This window comes from Falco cherrug, chromosome 3 (assembly GCF_023634085.1).
Source record: "Falco cherrug isolate bFalChe1 chromosome 3, bFalChe1.pri, whole genome shotgun sequence".
In the NCBI taxonomy this organism is placed as follows: Eukaryota; Metazoa; Chordata; class Aves; order Falconiformes; family Falconidae; genus Falco; species Falco cherrug.
In genome coordinates, this window is record NC_073699.1 from 25,408,909 (window position 1) to 25,424,872 (window position 15,964).

General features: G+C 38.5%; 1 protein-coding gene across 3 annotated transcripts in view; it reads left to right on the top strand.

The window, feature by feature from the left end:
- The window catches only part of NUDCD1 (NudC domain containing 1), a 41,578-nt gene that overhangs the window by 6,632 nt on the left and 18,982 nt on the right, over window positions 1-15,964 (top strand). For all 3 annotated transcript variants that reach the window (XM_055704673.1, XM_055704675.1, XM_055704674.1), the window contains 3 exons: window positions 3,087-3,241; window positions 13,137-13,322; window positions 15,740-15,923. In XM_055704673.1, the coding sequence (XP_055560648.1) occupies window positions 3,087-3,241; window positions 13,137-13,322; window positions 15,740-15,923 (525 nt within the window). The remainder of the gene's footprint in view (window positions 1-3,086; window positions 3,242-13,136; window positions 13,323-15,739; window positions 15,924-15,964) is intronic.

Sequence of the window (15,964 nt, forward strand, 5' to 3'; positions counted from 1 at the left end):
TGGATTATGCTAGGTTTTGTCTTTAATTGTTTATAGAATATTCACATCATCTCTTGTCATGTTGGGAAAATTATCTCTGTGATAAAGCTTGATTGTACAAACAGCTTTAAAACACATTTTCACAACATATCCTTCTAATTTCTTTTACAGTGTAATTTACAGCAAAAATATTCTAATTAGTTAAAGTAGAAATTAGAATGGGTAGCAGTCTTTCCCATTATGACAGGTATACTTTCTTATCACCTCCTTTGTTGATATTGTAGGGCTTTTTTTGAAGTGCCATGGCTTGGTGAACAGTAATTTATTAATAGCAGAGGTACACAATCTCTCCTGTGTGGTGGATATGAATAATGATTTGAGCTGAGTGGAATTAATGCTTTTGGTTTGCAAATATCAACAGTGATTAGGAGACTAATTGATAATTATACTGTCATTTTGCAAGCATTTTTTGTAGTATGAGTAGATTTTTTTTTATTAATCAGGCAGTATAATCTTGCATAGTTTCCTATAGCCACTTTTATGTTAATAGCCAGTATTTCTAATGAGGTCAGTTCTGAGACATCTGGTGACCATCTGATTGATAGTATTGTGATGGCTGTGCAGTGGCACTGATTGCATTAATTGGTGTTCTGACAGAGTAGAATAAAAGCTACTGAAGAAGCATTAGTTTAAGTAGATTCTAAAGAAGAGTGTAAAATCTGAGATGAGGACTGCTGCTGCATACAGTTGTGAATGATGTCTGTTACAGGAGTGGATGGAAGTGGAATACTGGGTATAGCTTTGCTCTGTTTCTGAGCAGAAAAGAGAAGAAAATGGAAGCTGAAAAAGTAGAAACTAAAATAACTGTTGCTATGAGAAGGATTAGCCTTGAGGTGCTTTCCCCTCTGGGTTTGAAGGCTAATCATCATAGACTGACAGTTGATGACTTAAAACTTTCTAAAGGATTTTGCTTGTTGTGTGAAGTTTGAGGTACGCTTCCTGCAGGGAAGCTAAGATCCTGGGACAACTGTACTGGAGAGTAAACACATCTTTTTTGTGTTCCAGTCTGTCTGAGACTACGTGCAGAAGGATGGATGAGACCTCTGCTAATGTCTTTGCTAAAACTTGGGGATTTTCTGTGTTTTGAGATGTTGAGACTACAGCTGCTTGGTCTCTGTATCGGTATGGAATAGGATGAAGGAGCTGCAGCTAGTTTAAATAAAAACTTGATCAGCCTTAGATAACTCCAGTTCTTAATAACTTCTATCTGAGGAGAGGTTTTCTATTTAGAAAAATCTTGCTCGAGCGGATGACTGTAGGTAGCATGCTTCTTTGCTTGAAGAAGGTACCGTTACAATGGACAGCCATTCTCTGCAGCCTCTTTCAGTTAGAAAAAGCTTAGTCTGAAATTTTGATGGTACCTTGGACATTTCTCAAGATTTCAACTTCAGCAGGAGTGCTAGCAGCATGGGGTGGTTTTTTTTTGTAATGACCATATACTAATTCTGCTTTTTACTGTTGTAATCTTCTGCCTTGCAAGTGTTGATAGCTTGGTTCAGAATTTAAGACTATGAAATGCATGTAGTTAGATGGGATGTTTCTTTTGGCTCTTGTTTGCTTGAAATTACTGTAGAGCAGAAGGTTTTTTCCTTTACTGTAATACCATGTACATACTGGAAATGATTTGTGCTCTTCCCAAGCAAATGTAAAGTAGGTTTTACATAGCTGTTGTGTGTGTGTTTCATCTTGTGAGGGTTATCGAGAAACTGGATCTCAGCACATCCTGAGAAGATGCAACATAAGTGTATTGGGTTTGCATGGCTGGGTTTTGGTAGTGGGGGGGATAACAGGAGTGGCTTCTATGAGAAGCTGCCAGAAGCTTCCTCTATGTTCAACAGAGCCAATGACAGCCAGGTCCAAGATGGATCCACTGCCAAGCCAAGCCCATCGGTGATGGTGGTAGTTCCTCTGGGATAATGTATTTAAGCAGAGGAAAATGTTGCTGCACAAGAACAACAGCAGCAGACAGAGGACTGAGAGTATGTGAGAGAAACAACTCTGCAGGCACCAAGGTCAGGGGAGGGAGGAGGTGCTCCATGAACCCGAGCAGGGATTCCCCGGCAGCCTGTGGTGGAGCCCATGGTGAAGCAGGCTGTCCCCCTGCATCCATGGAGGTGAACAGCGGGGCAGATCCTTACCTGCAGCCTGTGGAGGACCTCACGCCAGAGCAGTTGTGACCCCGTGGGAAGCCTGTGCTGGAGCTCCTGGCAGGGCCTGTGGAAAGAGAGGAACCCAGGCTGGAGCAAGTTTGCTGGCAGGGCTTGTGACCGCGTGGAGGACTCACGCTGGAGCAATCCATGAAGAACTGCAGCCCATTGGAAGGATTCACTGTGGAGTTGTGGAGGACTGTCTACCATGGAAGGGACTCCATGCTGTAGCAGAGGAGGAGTTGAGGAGTCCTCCCCCTGAGCAGGAAGGAGCAGAAGAGACAATGTGTGATGAACTGACTGCAGCCCCATTCCCCATCCCCCTGTGCCACCTGAGGGGAGGAGGTAGAGAATTCAGGCATGAAGTTGAGCCTGAGGAAGAGGGAGGGATGGGGGAAAGTTGTTTTTAAGATTTGGTTTTATTTCTTATTACCCTACTCTGATTTTGATTGGTAATAAAATAATTTCCCCAAGTCAGGTCTGTTTTGTCTCTGACAGTAATTGGTGAGCGATCTTCCCCTGTCCTTATCTTGACCCTACGAGTCTTTTGTTATGTTTCCACTCCCCTGCCCAGCTGAGGAAAGGAGTGATAGAGCAGCTTTGGTGGGCACCTGGCATCCAGCCAGGGTCAGCCCACCTCAGTGGGCCACTATAAATGGTAATAGCTATTACGTGATCACAGTAAAGGGCTGCAGTGGCCTTCAGTGTGGATGACCTGCTTTCCAGGATTATGGTGACATTTTAAAGTGTGTATAAATTTATTTTTCTTCAAGTAAACCAGACCTATGGACTAAGGATGGAAGAATTATTTTTAAATTACTAATTTGAACTTTATAAATTATTAAATTATAAATATATAAATTTTAAAATAGGCTTTTTTTCTTTTTTTTTTTCCTCCAGCTGTAGCAGAAGTAAAACTTCGTGATGACCAATATACCCTTGACCACCTGCGTGCTTTTGGCATGTATAATTATCTTCACCTTGATTCCTGGTACCAGGATAATGTCTACTATGTTGATCAGTTTGGAAGGGTTATGAATCTGTCAGTGACTCTGGTAAGAATAAACTTTTTTAAAAAATTACTGGATTTCAGAAGATGGGAGTAGTTAAGGTAGAAAATATGGCAGGTAGGATCTACATGCAAAAACTGTGGGAAGCTATTGCCAGGAAGATAGGTAGATTAACAAAAATACAGTTAACCAGGAAGGATGAAAGATTTTACATGAGGTTTCCAACATCTTTTTGTTAATACTATTGCATTAGTATTGCAATAGCACTGAATCTACTTCCAGTCTGGAGAAGATAGACATGGTGACAAGCTGAAGACTAGACACTTCTTTTCTAGTTGCTGGCTGTTTCTCCCCTACGTTACTTGGTGTTTGTTTGCTATTAAGGAGAGAAAGAAGCTGTACATGTTAGAAATGCAAGCCTTTATGGACTAATAACTTAACCTGAGTGTCACTTGTTGGAGGCAAAAAGGTACTCCTGGCCCTGGGGAAACTTGAAATAGAGTGTAAGCAAGGTAAACTGAGTCTGAAAAACATGACAATTCTCTGCTTTTATGCCGATGTTTTTAAGTAGTCAAACTTTCTATTTCTTTTGACCCATTCTAATGTGTGGATGCCCTAGTTTCCATTACAAACCTTTTTTTCATTCTGGAGGGGAACATACGTAGCTCGATGTACACTGTTTCTGGTACATGCAATTGTAGTACTTGGTCATTAAGGAGTAAAAGACTGTGGAAAGGAAAATATCCATCTTCATGCTACCAAGGAATTTGACTTGTAACCCTGTGGGATGAAAGAAAACACAACATAGAGAGTGTGACTTACTCTGTGCAAGATCCTGGTGGTGGAAATTACTAGGACAGGGCTAAGCTGAGAAAAATCCTGAAATAGTAGTCCTAGATTTTTCAGGAAATAACAGGTTTTTAGAGGATAGTAGGCTGAAAGCTGAAGCTGCAGAATAGTTACTTTACTTTTCATAGAATGTAGAAGCAGTTGAAGCCTTTGGCAGACTCTTCCTGAGACAGAATAATCTTCTGGGACTTCTTCCAAGTCTTCTGAGATCATCTGGATTCGCAGTAGGAATGTCTAAAGGAAAGAAGCTTGTTAGGGGAAGCTGCCCATGAATAGTGGCTCGTAAAAATCTCATTTTTTGTGTTTTTTAACTTGTGGTTGGTTAACCTGGGCTTGCTGCCAGACACCCACCCACCCACCCAGACTGTCTCTCACTCCCCCTCTTCAACAGGGCAGGGAGAAAAAAGACAACAGAAGAGCTTGTGGATTGAGATAAAAATAGGAAGATCACTTGCCAGTTACCATCACGGGCAAAACGGACTCAACTTTGGAGAAATTAATTTAATTTATTGCCAAATAAAACTAGAGTAAAATGATGAGAAACAAAGTCACTCAAAGCTCTTACCAGGAGCTTGCTCCAGCATAGGCTTTCCATGGGCTGCAGGGTAGCTATCTGCCCCGCCGTGGTCATCCATGGGCTGTAGAACCTCCTTCCCCATGATCTTCTCCAAGAAGTGAACCTCTACTCCACACCACCATCTTGGCTGACAGGCTCAGCTGTGCACTGTGGTGAGTCTGTCTGAGCCAGCTGGAAGTGGCCGTGTCTGGTGTGGGGCAGCCCTGGCCTCTCCTTACAGAGGCCACCGTGCAGCTCCCCAGTGCCAACACAACACGGACACTCAGTATGTTCCTTTGTTAGGAGGGCTCTGAAGTGTGTAAATTTCTTCCTTAGCAGATAAACTACATAAAGACTTTTATAACAGGCAATAATTTGCATTTCTGTGTGCAGTAAATTGAAATGATAAATACTTTTCCCTAAGACTGGTGGGTTCACTGGAATCTTCAAGAAAATGATGCTTGGTTAATACCTTATCATGAGTTTCAGTTCCACCGGACTGTAAAATAAATAGCTGCCACTTTGTGTCTTAATATAAAATACAGTGCTATTTTGCAAAGAAAACATGTTTGCATATGTATTAAGAGGAATGTGTATTCAGAAACATCAACAAGGTGTCTTATTACAAATGCGCCTGGCCATATATTAGTCAGATGTATATTACAAATAATATTGTTTTCAGCCAAGCCTAGCTTACAAGTTAGCAACAGCCACAATTAAAATTAATGTTGGTGTTCTATAAAACAGAAGATGGAACAGGTTAACATGCTTATCCTAAATCCAAAGAGAAAGAACACAAAGGCTTGTAACACATAATTATTTCTAATTCTGCTTCCTATTTTGGTTGCAACCTTGATCCCAATATGGTGGTGTGTTAGTTATCCATAAGTCACAAATTATCTGTGCAACTTGTGTGTTTAAAAAGATGGCATCTGTGAAGGCAAAAAGTATAGCTAACACCATGCCACTTGCTCAAAATCAAGCATAATTGAAAAAGGTGATAAACATGAGCAGTTTTTCTAAGTCAACAGATGAATATTCAGGTGTTGTGTTTCTAATACCAGTTCGAGAAAGTTATTACCCTTACTTGGCTGGAAACACTATACAAGGTTCAACATTCTTGTTAGAGCTATTGGACTTCTTTCATTCAATAAACCAGCATCTTTGGTTTAGAGATCAAATGGGTAGTGTAGTGACAGGATTACTGAATTGTTTTTTTAATCGTTGTGGGGGTTTTTGCATCTGAATTGGCTTTTTTAGTTGCTTGATGTTTGTCAAGCTAGGAAATACTCAAAGTTTTCTCCTCCAGCTGTTAAATACTTTGACTTGATTTTGTGACCTTCAGCTATTCTTATGAAGATGACTTTGTTTCTTCTTATATTCAAATAATGAGAAATTATGGCAACAGTAACTCTTCTCACCTTGCTTAAAACCCTTAATGGCATCTATATTTTCATCTGTATTCCAGTAAGAATTAGCTGTGGAATGCTGTTTGTGTAAGTGTCAGTTACCTTTAATTCAGAGCAACGATTAGTGGCACCAGAAACAACTTGAGAATTCTGTTTGAAACAAGTCAGAATAAAGAAGCAGATAAATTGAAGAAGTCTAACAGGTTTTGTTGTTCTATATCGGGGGTTTTAAATATTTGGTTCTTTGTTACTCAGAATGCTGTGTGTGGGCATTTTTGCTCAGTTAGAGAGGTGTGTCAAGTGCCTAGATATTTTGATTTGTCATCAAAATGAAGTTTTGTATTTGTTACGGCTGCTCTGTGGCAATTGCCACATAACTTAGAGCTTTTGTCTTTTCCTTTCTCTTTTGGTATGTTTTGTCTTTTCTCATTCCCTGTCTTTTCCGTGGAAAAGTCATTCTTATTTGAAATGTCTTCTGAAATATTACTTGTTTTTACAGTACAACAAACTGTTTCTGACTTTGGAACAATACTATTTCTTAATACAACTTAAAAAATTTAAATCTTACAGGCATGCCAGAGAACCCAAGTAAAATTTCACTACTTAACACTGTGTAAGCTAAGATATACTACTTAAATGGAGCCTGGCATGGGGAAGTCAGGAATAGTAGAGGGAATTCCTAACCTTGCATTTTACATTTTGCCTCTTGTACCTGCATGCTGGCTCCTTATCCTTAGCAACTGGAGTACACCCTGACTTTGCCTGTGGGGGAACCATTTGCTCAGAATTGCTACACAAATTTGAAACCTGGGCTGCTTAAAAGGCTCAAAATCAGTGTTGGTGTCATAGGCAGATGAAGCAAACGAGCTGCTGAAAGGAAAGGGGGTTGTTGTAATAATGAAGACACCCAGAAGAAATCTGGAGTAGACGAACAGAACAACAGAGGTCAAAAGGAAGCAGAGTATGTTGTCAAGGAGTATAGAAGTGGCAGAGCTAGAGTTAAAAGCCAGTGGAAAAGATAAGAGACTTGGGAGTGAAAAATAGTTAAACAGATTCAGAATCTTTGTAGAGAAGTGAAGGAATAGGAAGAACTGGGTCTGATGAGAAGCTGCCTCTATTTTTTTCTTAAAGAAACTGTGTTGCTGTCATTTAAACCTAATTACAGTGAGTAAACCTGACTTCCAGCTAAAACTATAGTAATTTTAACAGTTCTTGCCAGTATAATAAATTACTGTAGTATCTCAGCATCCCCTCATACTTCTGAAGTAGAAAGTTACTATTAACCCCTGTTGACCAGCTGGTGAACAGAGAAACAGTAAGTCAAAAAGCAGATCTGACACAAAAGAGTTTTGAGGGCAGGTGTTGCTTCAGCATTAAGTAAGTTCATCCTTGTCGGACTGAGATCAGACACTATTGTAATAAATTCCTAAAGCTAAATTAATGAACAGAAAGGTGCATAAGAGCATTTCCTTTCTTTCCTATTGAGAAGGAGGCTTTTTTGTATGTAATAAAGATTATTCTTCCCTTGTTTTCCGGAGATACATTGAGTCTTGACATTCCTGCTCAGTGCTGATAAGTCTGATGAAAGCTTTAGAAGAATAAATGGTTGATAGTTAATTTTTTTCATTATTTTTTTTTCAAATTTCATCCAAAACTATTTGAACCTTACTGTTAAGGTTCACTTGAAGGCTGAAAAAAGTGTGGTCTTCTGTAATGTTACATAGTATAGCCCTTTAAATCACTGTTAACAGGGATGATGATGCTTCTTTCCATGATGAGATGCATGGGATTTTGATTGATTTATTTTTTTTCCGTAAGTACAGTAGTCATTGCTGATTACAAAGGAACGTTTTTATTGTGGAGAACACTACCTACCTTTCAGTGAAACCTTAAAATCAAGTAAAAAATGAGGAAGCCAAAATACTTTGTCTCTAGTGTTTGTGGGATTTTTGTTTGTTTTGTCTGGGTTGTGGGTTTGTTTGTGTTGGGTGTTTTTATTTGTTTTTAATTCTTCTATTTGCGCTCCTGAACATGTTAAAAATTAGTGTAGTAGTTCAGGGGGCATAGTGACACAACTGAATCTACAAAGTGACCCTGAATACTTCCAATAGTTAAAAATCAAATTTGCATCTTTTTAATTGCAGGTTTCATAATAGCCCTTGTGCCTTTTTGTAGTACACAGTAATCTCTAATATGAATTCAAGTAGGCCCAAAAGGCAAGCTGGCTATCTGTTTGTCATCTGGTCTTTTTTGCTGTTGCTTATTAAAATGGTACTTACCCAAATCCAATTTATCTTGCTTACCTTTGAATGTGTTTTAAATGCACATCTGGTTTTAATAACTTCTGGAAAATATGAAGGATTTGAAATCCCCTCAAATACAGGTTTCTCAACAAATGAGGCCATGGCATGCTTTGCATGCACAAATGTATTGTTTCTGTATTGCATACATGTGCACAAGTGCAAAGAGGTCTTTTAAAGATGATGCTTTGTGTGTATATTTTTAACTGCCTTATTTCACAGATCGGAATGAGTGAGTTACTTTTACTAGAAGTAGATATGTACAGAGGTGATTCCCCACCCCCACCCCACCCCAAGCTGTCCATTGCTTGGGTGAAAATAGAGGGCCAGGAGATGATTAGAAAAGAATATAGTAATTTGTGGCTGAAATTTCAGGGCCTGTAGTGAGAAGCTGTTTTAAAGAGACACTTTTTCACTGCTATTTCTTAATCTCATGCCCACCCTTACTATAGAAAGAGAGTGCATTTTGTGTGGCACAGGATAGATAAATACTTATTCCCTCCCCAGATTTTCATCATAAAAATATGTTTCTGTTTGTGCTTCTTTTTACGTACTTCTAAATATCTTCAGAATTGTTCCTGTAATCTTTTTCTTTGAAATTTTGTTTTTCTATTTTCACAATATATTTGTAATTAAATATCTTTTTCATTTTAGTGACCCTAATGCTGATTTTTAGTAACAAGGGAAGAATTTCCGTATTGTTAAGCAGAGTTTTCTGGTTTGTGGAGCTTCTAAAATAATTGTAGATCAACTGGTTGGAAACAAGCCTAGTAAAATAAAACTGAAAATAGTTTAATTGGCTCTATGACCTATGTTCTCAACATAGTCTATTTATTGTTGGATTAAGAACATAGATTGGGCTTAAAAAGAGAAATGTTGATCTGTAAAGGCCAGTCGGGCACCTTTTTTTGCAGAGATGACTGTTTATTTGTTCAAGTTTATTTGTTCAAGTACAGTAGCCTGCAAAATATCTACAAAACCTGTTGTATCTCATTTTGTTTCATTTATTTCACACATACACACACACACACACATATATATATATATATATATATAAATAAAAACCTGTCTGTGAGATCACAGGAAAGGAAAGAACCAGAACTTCATGAGAGATATATCCTTAGGATACAGAACAGAAACAATAGGAGTTGGTTTTGGTTTTTATTACTGCAAAACCTTTTTGGAGACCTCAGATCAGATGCTGAAGTCTATGAATTGGTATAAGGGGTAAGGTAGTGAGTATTTTTTTTTTTTTTAAAAAAAGAAAAAGTTGTTAGTGTTTGCTGTTTGTTTTAGAATCATAGAGCAGCCCAGGTTGTAAGGGACTGTAAAGGATCCTATGGTCTAGTCATAGGGATCATATGGTCTAGATGGCATTATCTAGCGTCCTGTCCAGTTGCATCCTGAAAACCTCCATTGATGAGGACTCTGCCATGTCCCTGGGGAAGTTGTTCCAGTCATTGTTTGTTCTCACTGTGAAAAAAAGTCTCTTATGTAGAGTTGAAACCCTTCCTGGTGGACTTTTACCTGGTTGTTCCTTGTCTTCTCCTTGGGACTCCTTGTGAAGAGAGAGTCTCCTTCCTCTTCGTAGGCGCCCTTTAATTACTGGCATAGTGTGATGAGGTCCATCCTGAATCTTCTTCAGGGAGACAAGACCTCCTTCATTCTTTCCCCATAGGGTATGTACTCCAGCCCTTTCGTTGTGTTCATGGCCTTCCTTTGGGTCTTTTCCAGTCTGTCCATGTCTTCTTTTCAGTTTTGGGGACCAGAACTGGGCACAGTACTCCAGATGTGGCCTAACAAGTGCTGAGTGAAGTGGTATGGTCGTGTCTCTATCTCTGCTAGTAATGCTTGTGCAGATGCAGCCCAGGATCTGATTTACCTTTTTTGCTGCAGCATCACACTGCCCACTCATGGTCAGACCCCAGGTCTCTTTCAGCAAGGCTGCTCCCCAGCCACACAGATCCTAGCTGATTCTGGGCTCTTTGATTATTCCACCCCAGGTGCAGGACCTTGCACTTGTCTCAGTTTCTTTTCAAAATGTTGTTGCTGCCCTGCTCTTCCAGGCTGCCTGTGTCTTTGTGCAAGATGGCTTTCTCTTATGATGCATCTACCCCATCATCTGGTTTAGTGTCATCAGCAAATGTGGTGTGGGTGCTTTCAAGCCCACCACCCAGGTAATTTATGAACAGCATGAGGCCTGGTATCAATTCCTGGGGGGCTCCACTTGTAACAGACTGCTAGTCCGTTTTATTTAGCAGCTACTTAGTTCAGTTGAAAAACTTCAAGCAATTAAGTTCCATTTCCGTTATCTGAAAGGTTAGAGATGTGACTGTGATGTTGCTGAATCTCCAGTCTGCATCTTATGTTTTTCTGTAAGAATATTTTGTTTGTGCTCTTAATACTGCAGCTTGATCTACTTCATAAGTAACTGATCAAGTTGTATTGCAGATAAAGGATGCCCTGACCATTTTTTAAACTGTGATGCCAGCTTCTTTCCAAATCAAAAAGATTTGGTCAGTTGTTTGCTTTTTTCCTAAGAAGCCTTTTTTATACTTAGAGATTACTTCAAATCTCAAAAGGGAGGTAGATTCTAGTCCTAAGCAGGCAGCAGCATTGCTGGCATTCTGCAAGCCAAATAATGAGCAGAGAGTTACAAAACTTTATTCAGCAAAGAGGAGGCTGTATGTGAGAGTGAAGGCACAAGATAAAAGAATAATCCCTAAAAGATATCCTGGAGGACATGCATTTGTACTTAATGACAACAGTTGGAAATCCAATTTACAGGATGAAAGCAGTTGCTTCTCTTGGAATTAGAAGGAAATAAAGAAGGTAACGCAGGACTTCTGAGAACAACTACTAGAATTACAGGTGAAATTGGTAATCTAACATTCATTTTGCACTATTATTCAACCAGGCTGATTTGTGTAAAGTTTATACAGCAGGAAGTACTGGATTTTTTTTTTTTTTTCATTTTGTTTTAGGGTGGGTTTTTTTGTAAAATGTAGTGATATGTATAATTTTTTTAAAGATCCATACGTCTTTATTGTTCACTGGAGAATTATATCATCTGTGCAGTTTGTTCACTATAGCGTCTCTGTTTCTTCGTGCTCAAAAGCCATCCACGCTTGTAAGTTTGGCTTAAAAAATAAGATTGCAGTGTGCCACTGATACGTTATGCTAAGTAAGTTTATCCTGATGCTTAGTAGAATCATAGAATTGTTTAGGTTGGAAAAGACCTTTAAGATCATTGAGTTCAATCATTAAGCTAGCACTGCCAAGTCCATCACTAAACCATGTTCCTGGATGCCACATCTACACATCTTTTAAATACTTCCAGCAATGGTGACTCCACCACTTCCCTGGGCAGCCTGTTCCAGTGCTTGACAACCCTTTTGGTGAAGAAATTTTTCCTAATATCCAATCTAAATTTTCTCTGGTGCAACTTGAGGCAATTTCCTCTCATCCTATTGCTTGTTACTTGGGAAAAGAGACTAACACCCACCTCACTACAACCTCCTTTCAGGTAGTTGTAGAGGCCGATTAAGGTCTCCCCTCAGCCTCCTTTTCTCCAGGCTAAACAGCCCCAGTTTCCTCAGCTGCTCCGCATAGAACTTTTTCTCTGGACCCTTCACCAGCTTTGTTGCTTTTCTTTAGACACAGCCAGGCACCTCAGTGTCTTTCTTGTAGTGAGGGACCCAAAACTGAACACAGTATTCAAAGTGTGGCCTCACCAGTGCTGAGTACAGGGGGAAAATTACTTCCTAGTTCTACTGGCCACTATTTCTGATACAAGCCAGGATGCTATTTGCCTTCTTGGCCACCTGGGCACACTGCTGGCTCATATGCAGCCGGCTGTCAACCAACACCCCTAGGTCCTTTTCTGCCAGGCAGCTTTCCCCAAGCCTGTAGTGTTGCATGGGGTTGTGACCCAAGTGAGGACCCAGCGCTTACCGTTGTTAAACTTCATACAGTTGGCCTCGGCCCATCAGTCCAGCCTGTACAGATCCCTCTGCAGAGCCTTCCTGCCCTCAAGCAGATCAATAGTCCCCCCCAACCTGGTGTCACCTGCACACTTACTGAGTGTGCACTCTATCCCTTTGTCCAAATAATTGATAAAGATAAGAAACGTTCTAGCCCCAGTAGTAAGCCCTGGGGAACACCACTTGTGATCGTCTGCCAACTGGATTTAACTTCATAGTATAATCATGTGATGGAAAAGTTATTTGCAAATATGATATTAATGCAGCTTTTCTTTGTTAGCTAATCACAGTTGTTGCTTCTCCAACTTACTGCATAAAATGACCACTCTAGGAAAGCTGAGAAATAATATAGCAGCTTGAATATACCAGTTGTGTAAGAGAATAGGCTAAAATTCTTTTAAATGTAGAAGTGAGTTTTTATGAACTAGTTTGAGTACAATTTTAAAGCTTTCATTTCTTTTAAAGTCTCCACATTTTTCCTGAGACTAGAATTATCTGAGGTAAGTGATTAATTATATAGGAATGCTAGGGGGAAAAGAAGTGAAAAGCCTTTTTTTAATGCAAAATGTAATTACTGCTATAAAATGGAAGAAAAAAGTTGAGTGCTGAAATATCAGTTACAGAACTCATTTTTAGTAAATAGAAATCAACTCGATGAAATTCTACAACCTTTTCCACATCTGTAGGAATGATGCTTGCCACCTACTTTTTTCCAAATATGCTCAACTGAACAAAGAAACCAGTAAATTGCTACTGAGATTTGTTATTCTCAATTTGTCTGTTATACTCACTGAAATTGATAAATACTTCATGAAGTCTTAGTGTGTGACTGTTTGCTTATAGGACACTGCTCTACAAAAACCAAGAGAAGTTTTCAGGCTACCTACAGACTTGACAGCTTATGATAATCGCCTTTGTGCCTCAATACACTTCTCATCTTCCACGTGGGTTACCCTTTCAGATGGTACAGGCAGACTGTATTTAATTAAATCAGGCAAACGTGGAAACAGTGCATCTGAAAAGTGGGAGGTAAGTCTTGCAGTAACATTTTTAAGAATTGTACGTCTGTCAAATCTTTTTCTTGCGTTTCTTCTAAGAATTGCGTGTAGGTAATGCGAAGAATTAAGCTTTAAATCAACTCTGTATCACTAATATGGGATTGTGTTCAAGTATAAATGACTATATGATTCTTTTATGCACAGAATAGCTAAAATTCAAGTGTTTGAAAGGGAACAGCCTTTTAACTGAAGAAGAAACTGTCTTAAGTAAAAATGAGGTTTTTTTAAACAGGTGGTTAAGTTCTTGCCTAGTTGAACTTTTTCTACAAAACATTTCCCCTTTCCCTTCTCTATTCCTATGTTTCTGTCTAGGATTTTTTCCCCCCAGTTATAATTGTTTGCTATTTCCGTGGGCCTGTGAAATAGTATATATTTTTTAAAAAACTCCGAAATTATTGTCAAACAACCTAAAAGCTACTTTTGTTTTTAAGTTTAGAGATTTCTGTTTGTTTCATGTTTGTCTGTGCAGATGTAATTGTTCTTGAAATATTCACCATTTCATTTACCCCACCTTAAAAATACATCTATGGAGACTAGAATAAAACTTAAACAAAACTCTTGATTAAAAAACTTGGACTAACCCTGAGGGTTACCTGCAAATCGGGTATAATGTAAGCAATATTATTTCCACCTCTCTGGCAGGGAAAATCTTCATAATGTGCACTTAGCTGTGGAAAATTATGGTGTTTAACATTTTTACTTAAAATTGTTAGTTGTAACTGAAGTATGTTTTATGCTTTTCTCTCTCATAATTATTTACGTAATTCTTTCAAAGATTCTTCATAAGGAATATTTTTTGTATCCAAATCAAAGTGATCTTACTACACTAATAATGGTATTGGTTATCCTGCTTGAACACAACAAATATAATTTAAGTTACATTTTTACCTGAGCTACTGTGAGTCTCATGGACTGTGGTTACTTCTTATTCATGAAAGCCAGATCTGGTATAAAGCGCCCACATTTTGCATGTATTTTCTTTACTAAAGGGCAGTTTCCTAAGCAGTCATGGAGATTTTAGTATTGGCAGGAACTCAAGTGTATGTCCTGAAGTGGAAGATTTTAGCATGATGGATTAATAAATAAATACAAACTGGTTTTTATTCTGTAGTGTGAGAATGCTGATACGTAAATTAGTTACATTGGAGTTGTCAGTGTAACAAAATATGAGATTTATATGTTCAGATTCCATCACCATTTAAATTCACTTTTTGAGTATTTAGAGCACTCGGTGTTTTACAGTGATGTTAACATCCCAACCCCATAAATCCTCAAACTGTATCAGGTTTCAGTAACAACAGCTGGTTTGAGCTTATACTCATTCAGCCACTGTAGCTTGAATTCCTTGTCACTTATTCTTTCAGTTTCATATGTTATTGTTCTAGCAAGTAAAGAATGTTTCGTTTATTCTTCTCTGCTATTTGGATTAGTTTTGTTTTATCTTTTTGGGGGGTTTGCTGAATGAGTACTTTTTTTGAGAAAAGCTGAAATACATGGTTTCTAGAATTAAAACTTCCATCTATAGGTACCAAATGCTACATCTCTCAAGCTACAAGATGTGTAGTCCTTCTGTATAAAAGTATTTCATGTTTACAGTGGTGCTTATTAACCTTTCAGTATAATAGTAATATTTACATACTCTTCCTACCTACTCCCATACAAATATTGAATGGACTTTTCCAAACTGTATATATAAAAATTTAAAAACTTCTGACCCTAGCTTCTTCTAAACATGAATATTATACTCCTTCATTTAATTATCCATTTTTGCTTCTTAGTCACCTTCACAAAACTTTATAGAGGAGGAAAATTGAATCTCTTTCTAAAGATAGTAGCCAAATAGAGAACCCCCCTCCCCAGTACTGGTTGATGATTAAACACTGGCAGTGATGCACTGGACCTTTTTATCTTCTTGTTTGCATATGTCAAGGTCTACAAAGATTATCAGGATGTTGGGGTGTCTAGAGAAGTAGTCAGTGCCTTGGAGAAAACCTCGTATTTGCATCTTGAGTGTGAGACTATTTCTCCCAGTATGCTGTTTTATAGATTCTGTTCATCTGTTGTTGTACTTCTACTTACTGTAGTAGTAAATAGCCATAATGCAGACAGCTTTTTTTTTTTTTTTGTGGATCTTTGTGCTTTAATGGGCCCTTATAATGATTTTCTAATACAAACAATAATAATTAAAAACATTTCAGAACAGTGGCTTGATAGCCAAGGAAGGGGGAACCAGAAATGTATGACATTCATGGATTCATATTGGCAGAGAGGTTTGTGGGAAGCAAACTAACTGATCTGACATTCACTGAAGCCTTTCACTGCTTTCTGAGAAAGCCAGTTAAAACTGGAAGTCTTGCTCTGACTTTTCACTACAATTTTGTCTTCTAGATTGTGTTTAATGAAGAGCTAGGAAGTCCATTTATTATAGCACACAGTGTTTCATTTGTAAAATCTGATACGCATTCCATAGCTGTGCTGATGCTTAGGGTGGAAAAAGATGAATTGGACACAAAAGGAAGTGAATTTCATATTACTTTGGAATGGGCTACAATTACAGAGATAAGCAAAGAGGGTAAGTGTTTTACATTTATATTATTGATGAGTAATGTTTAA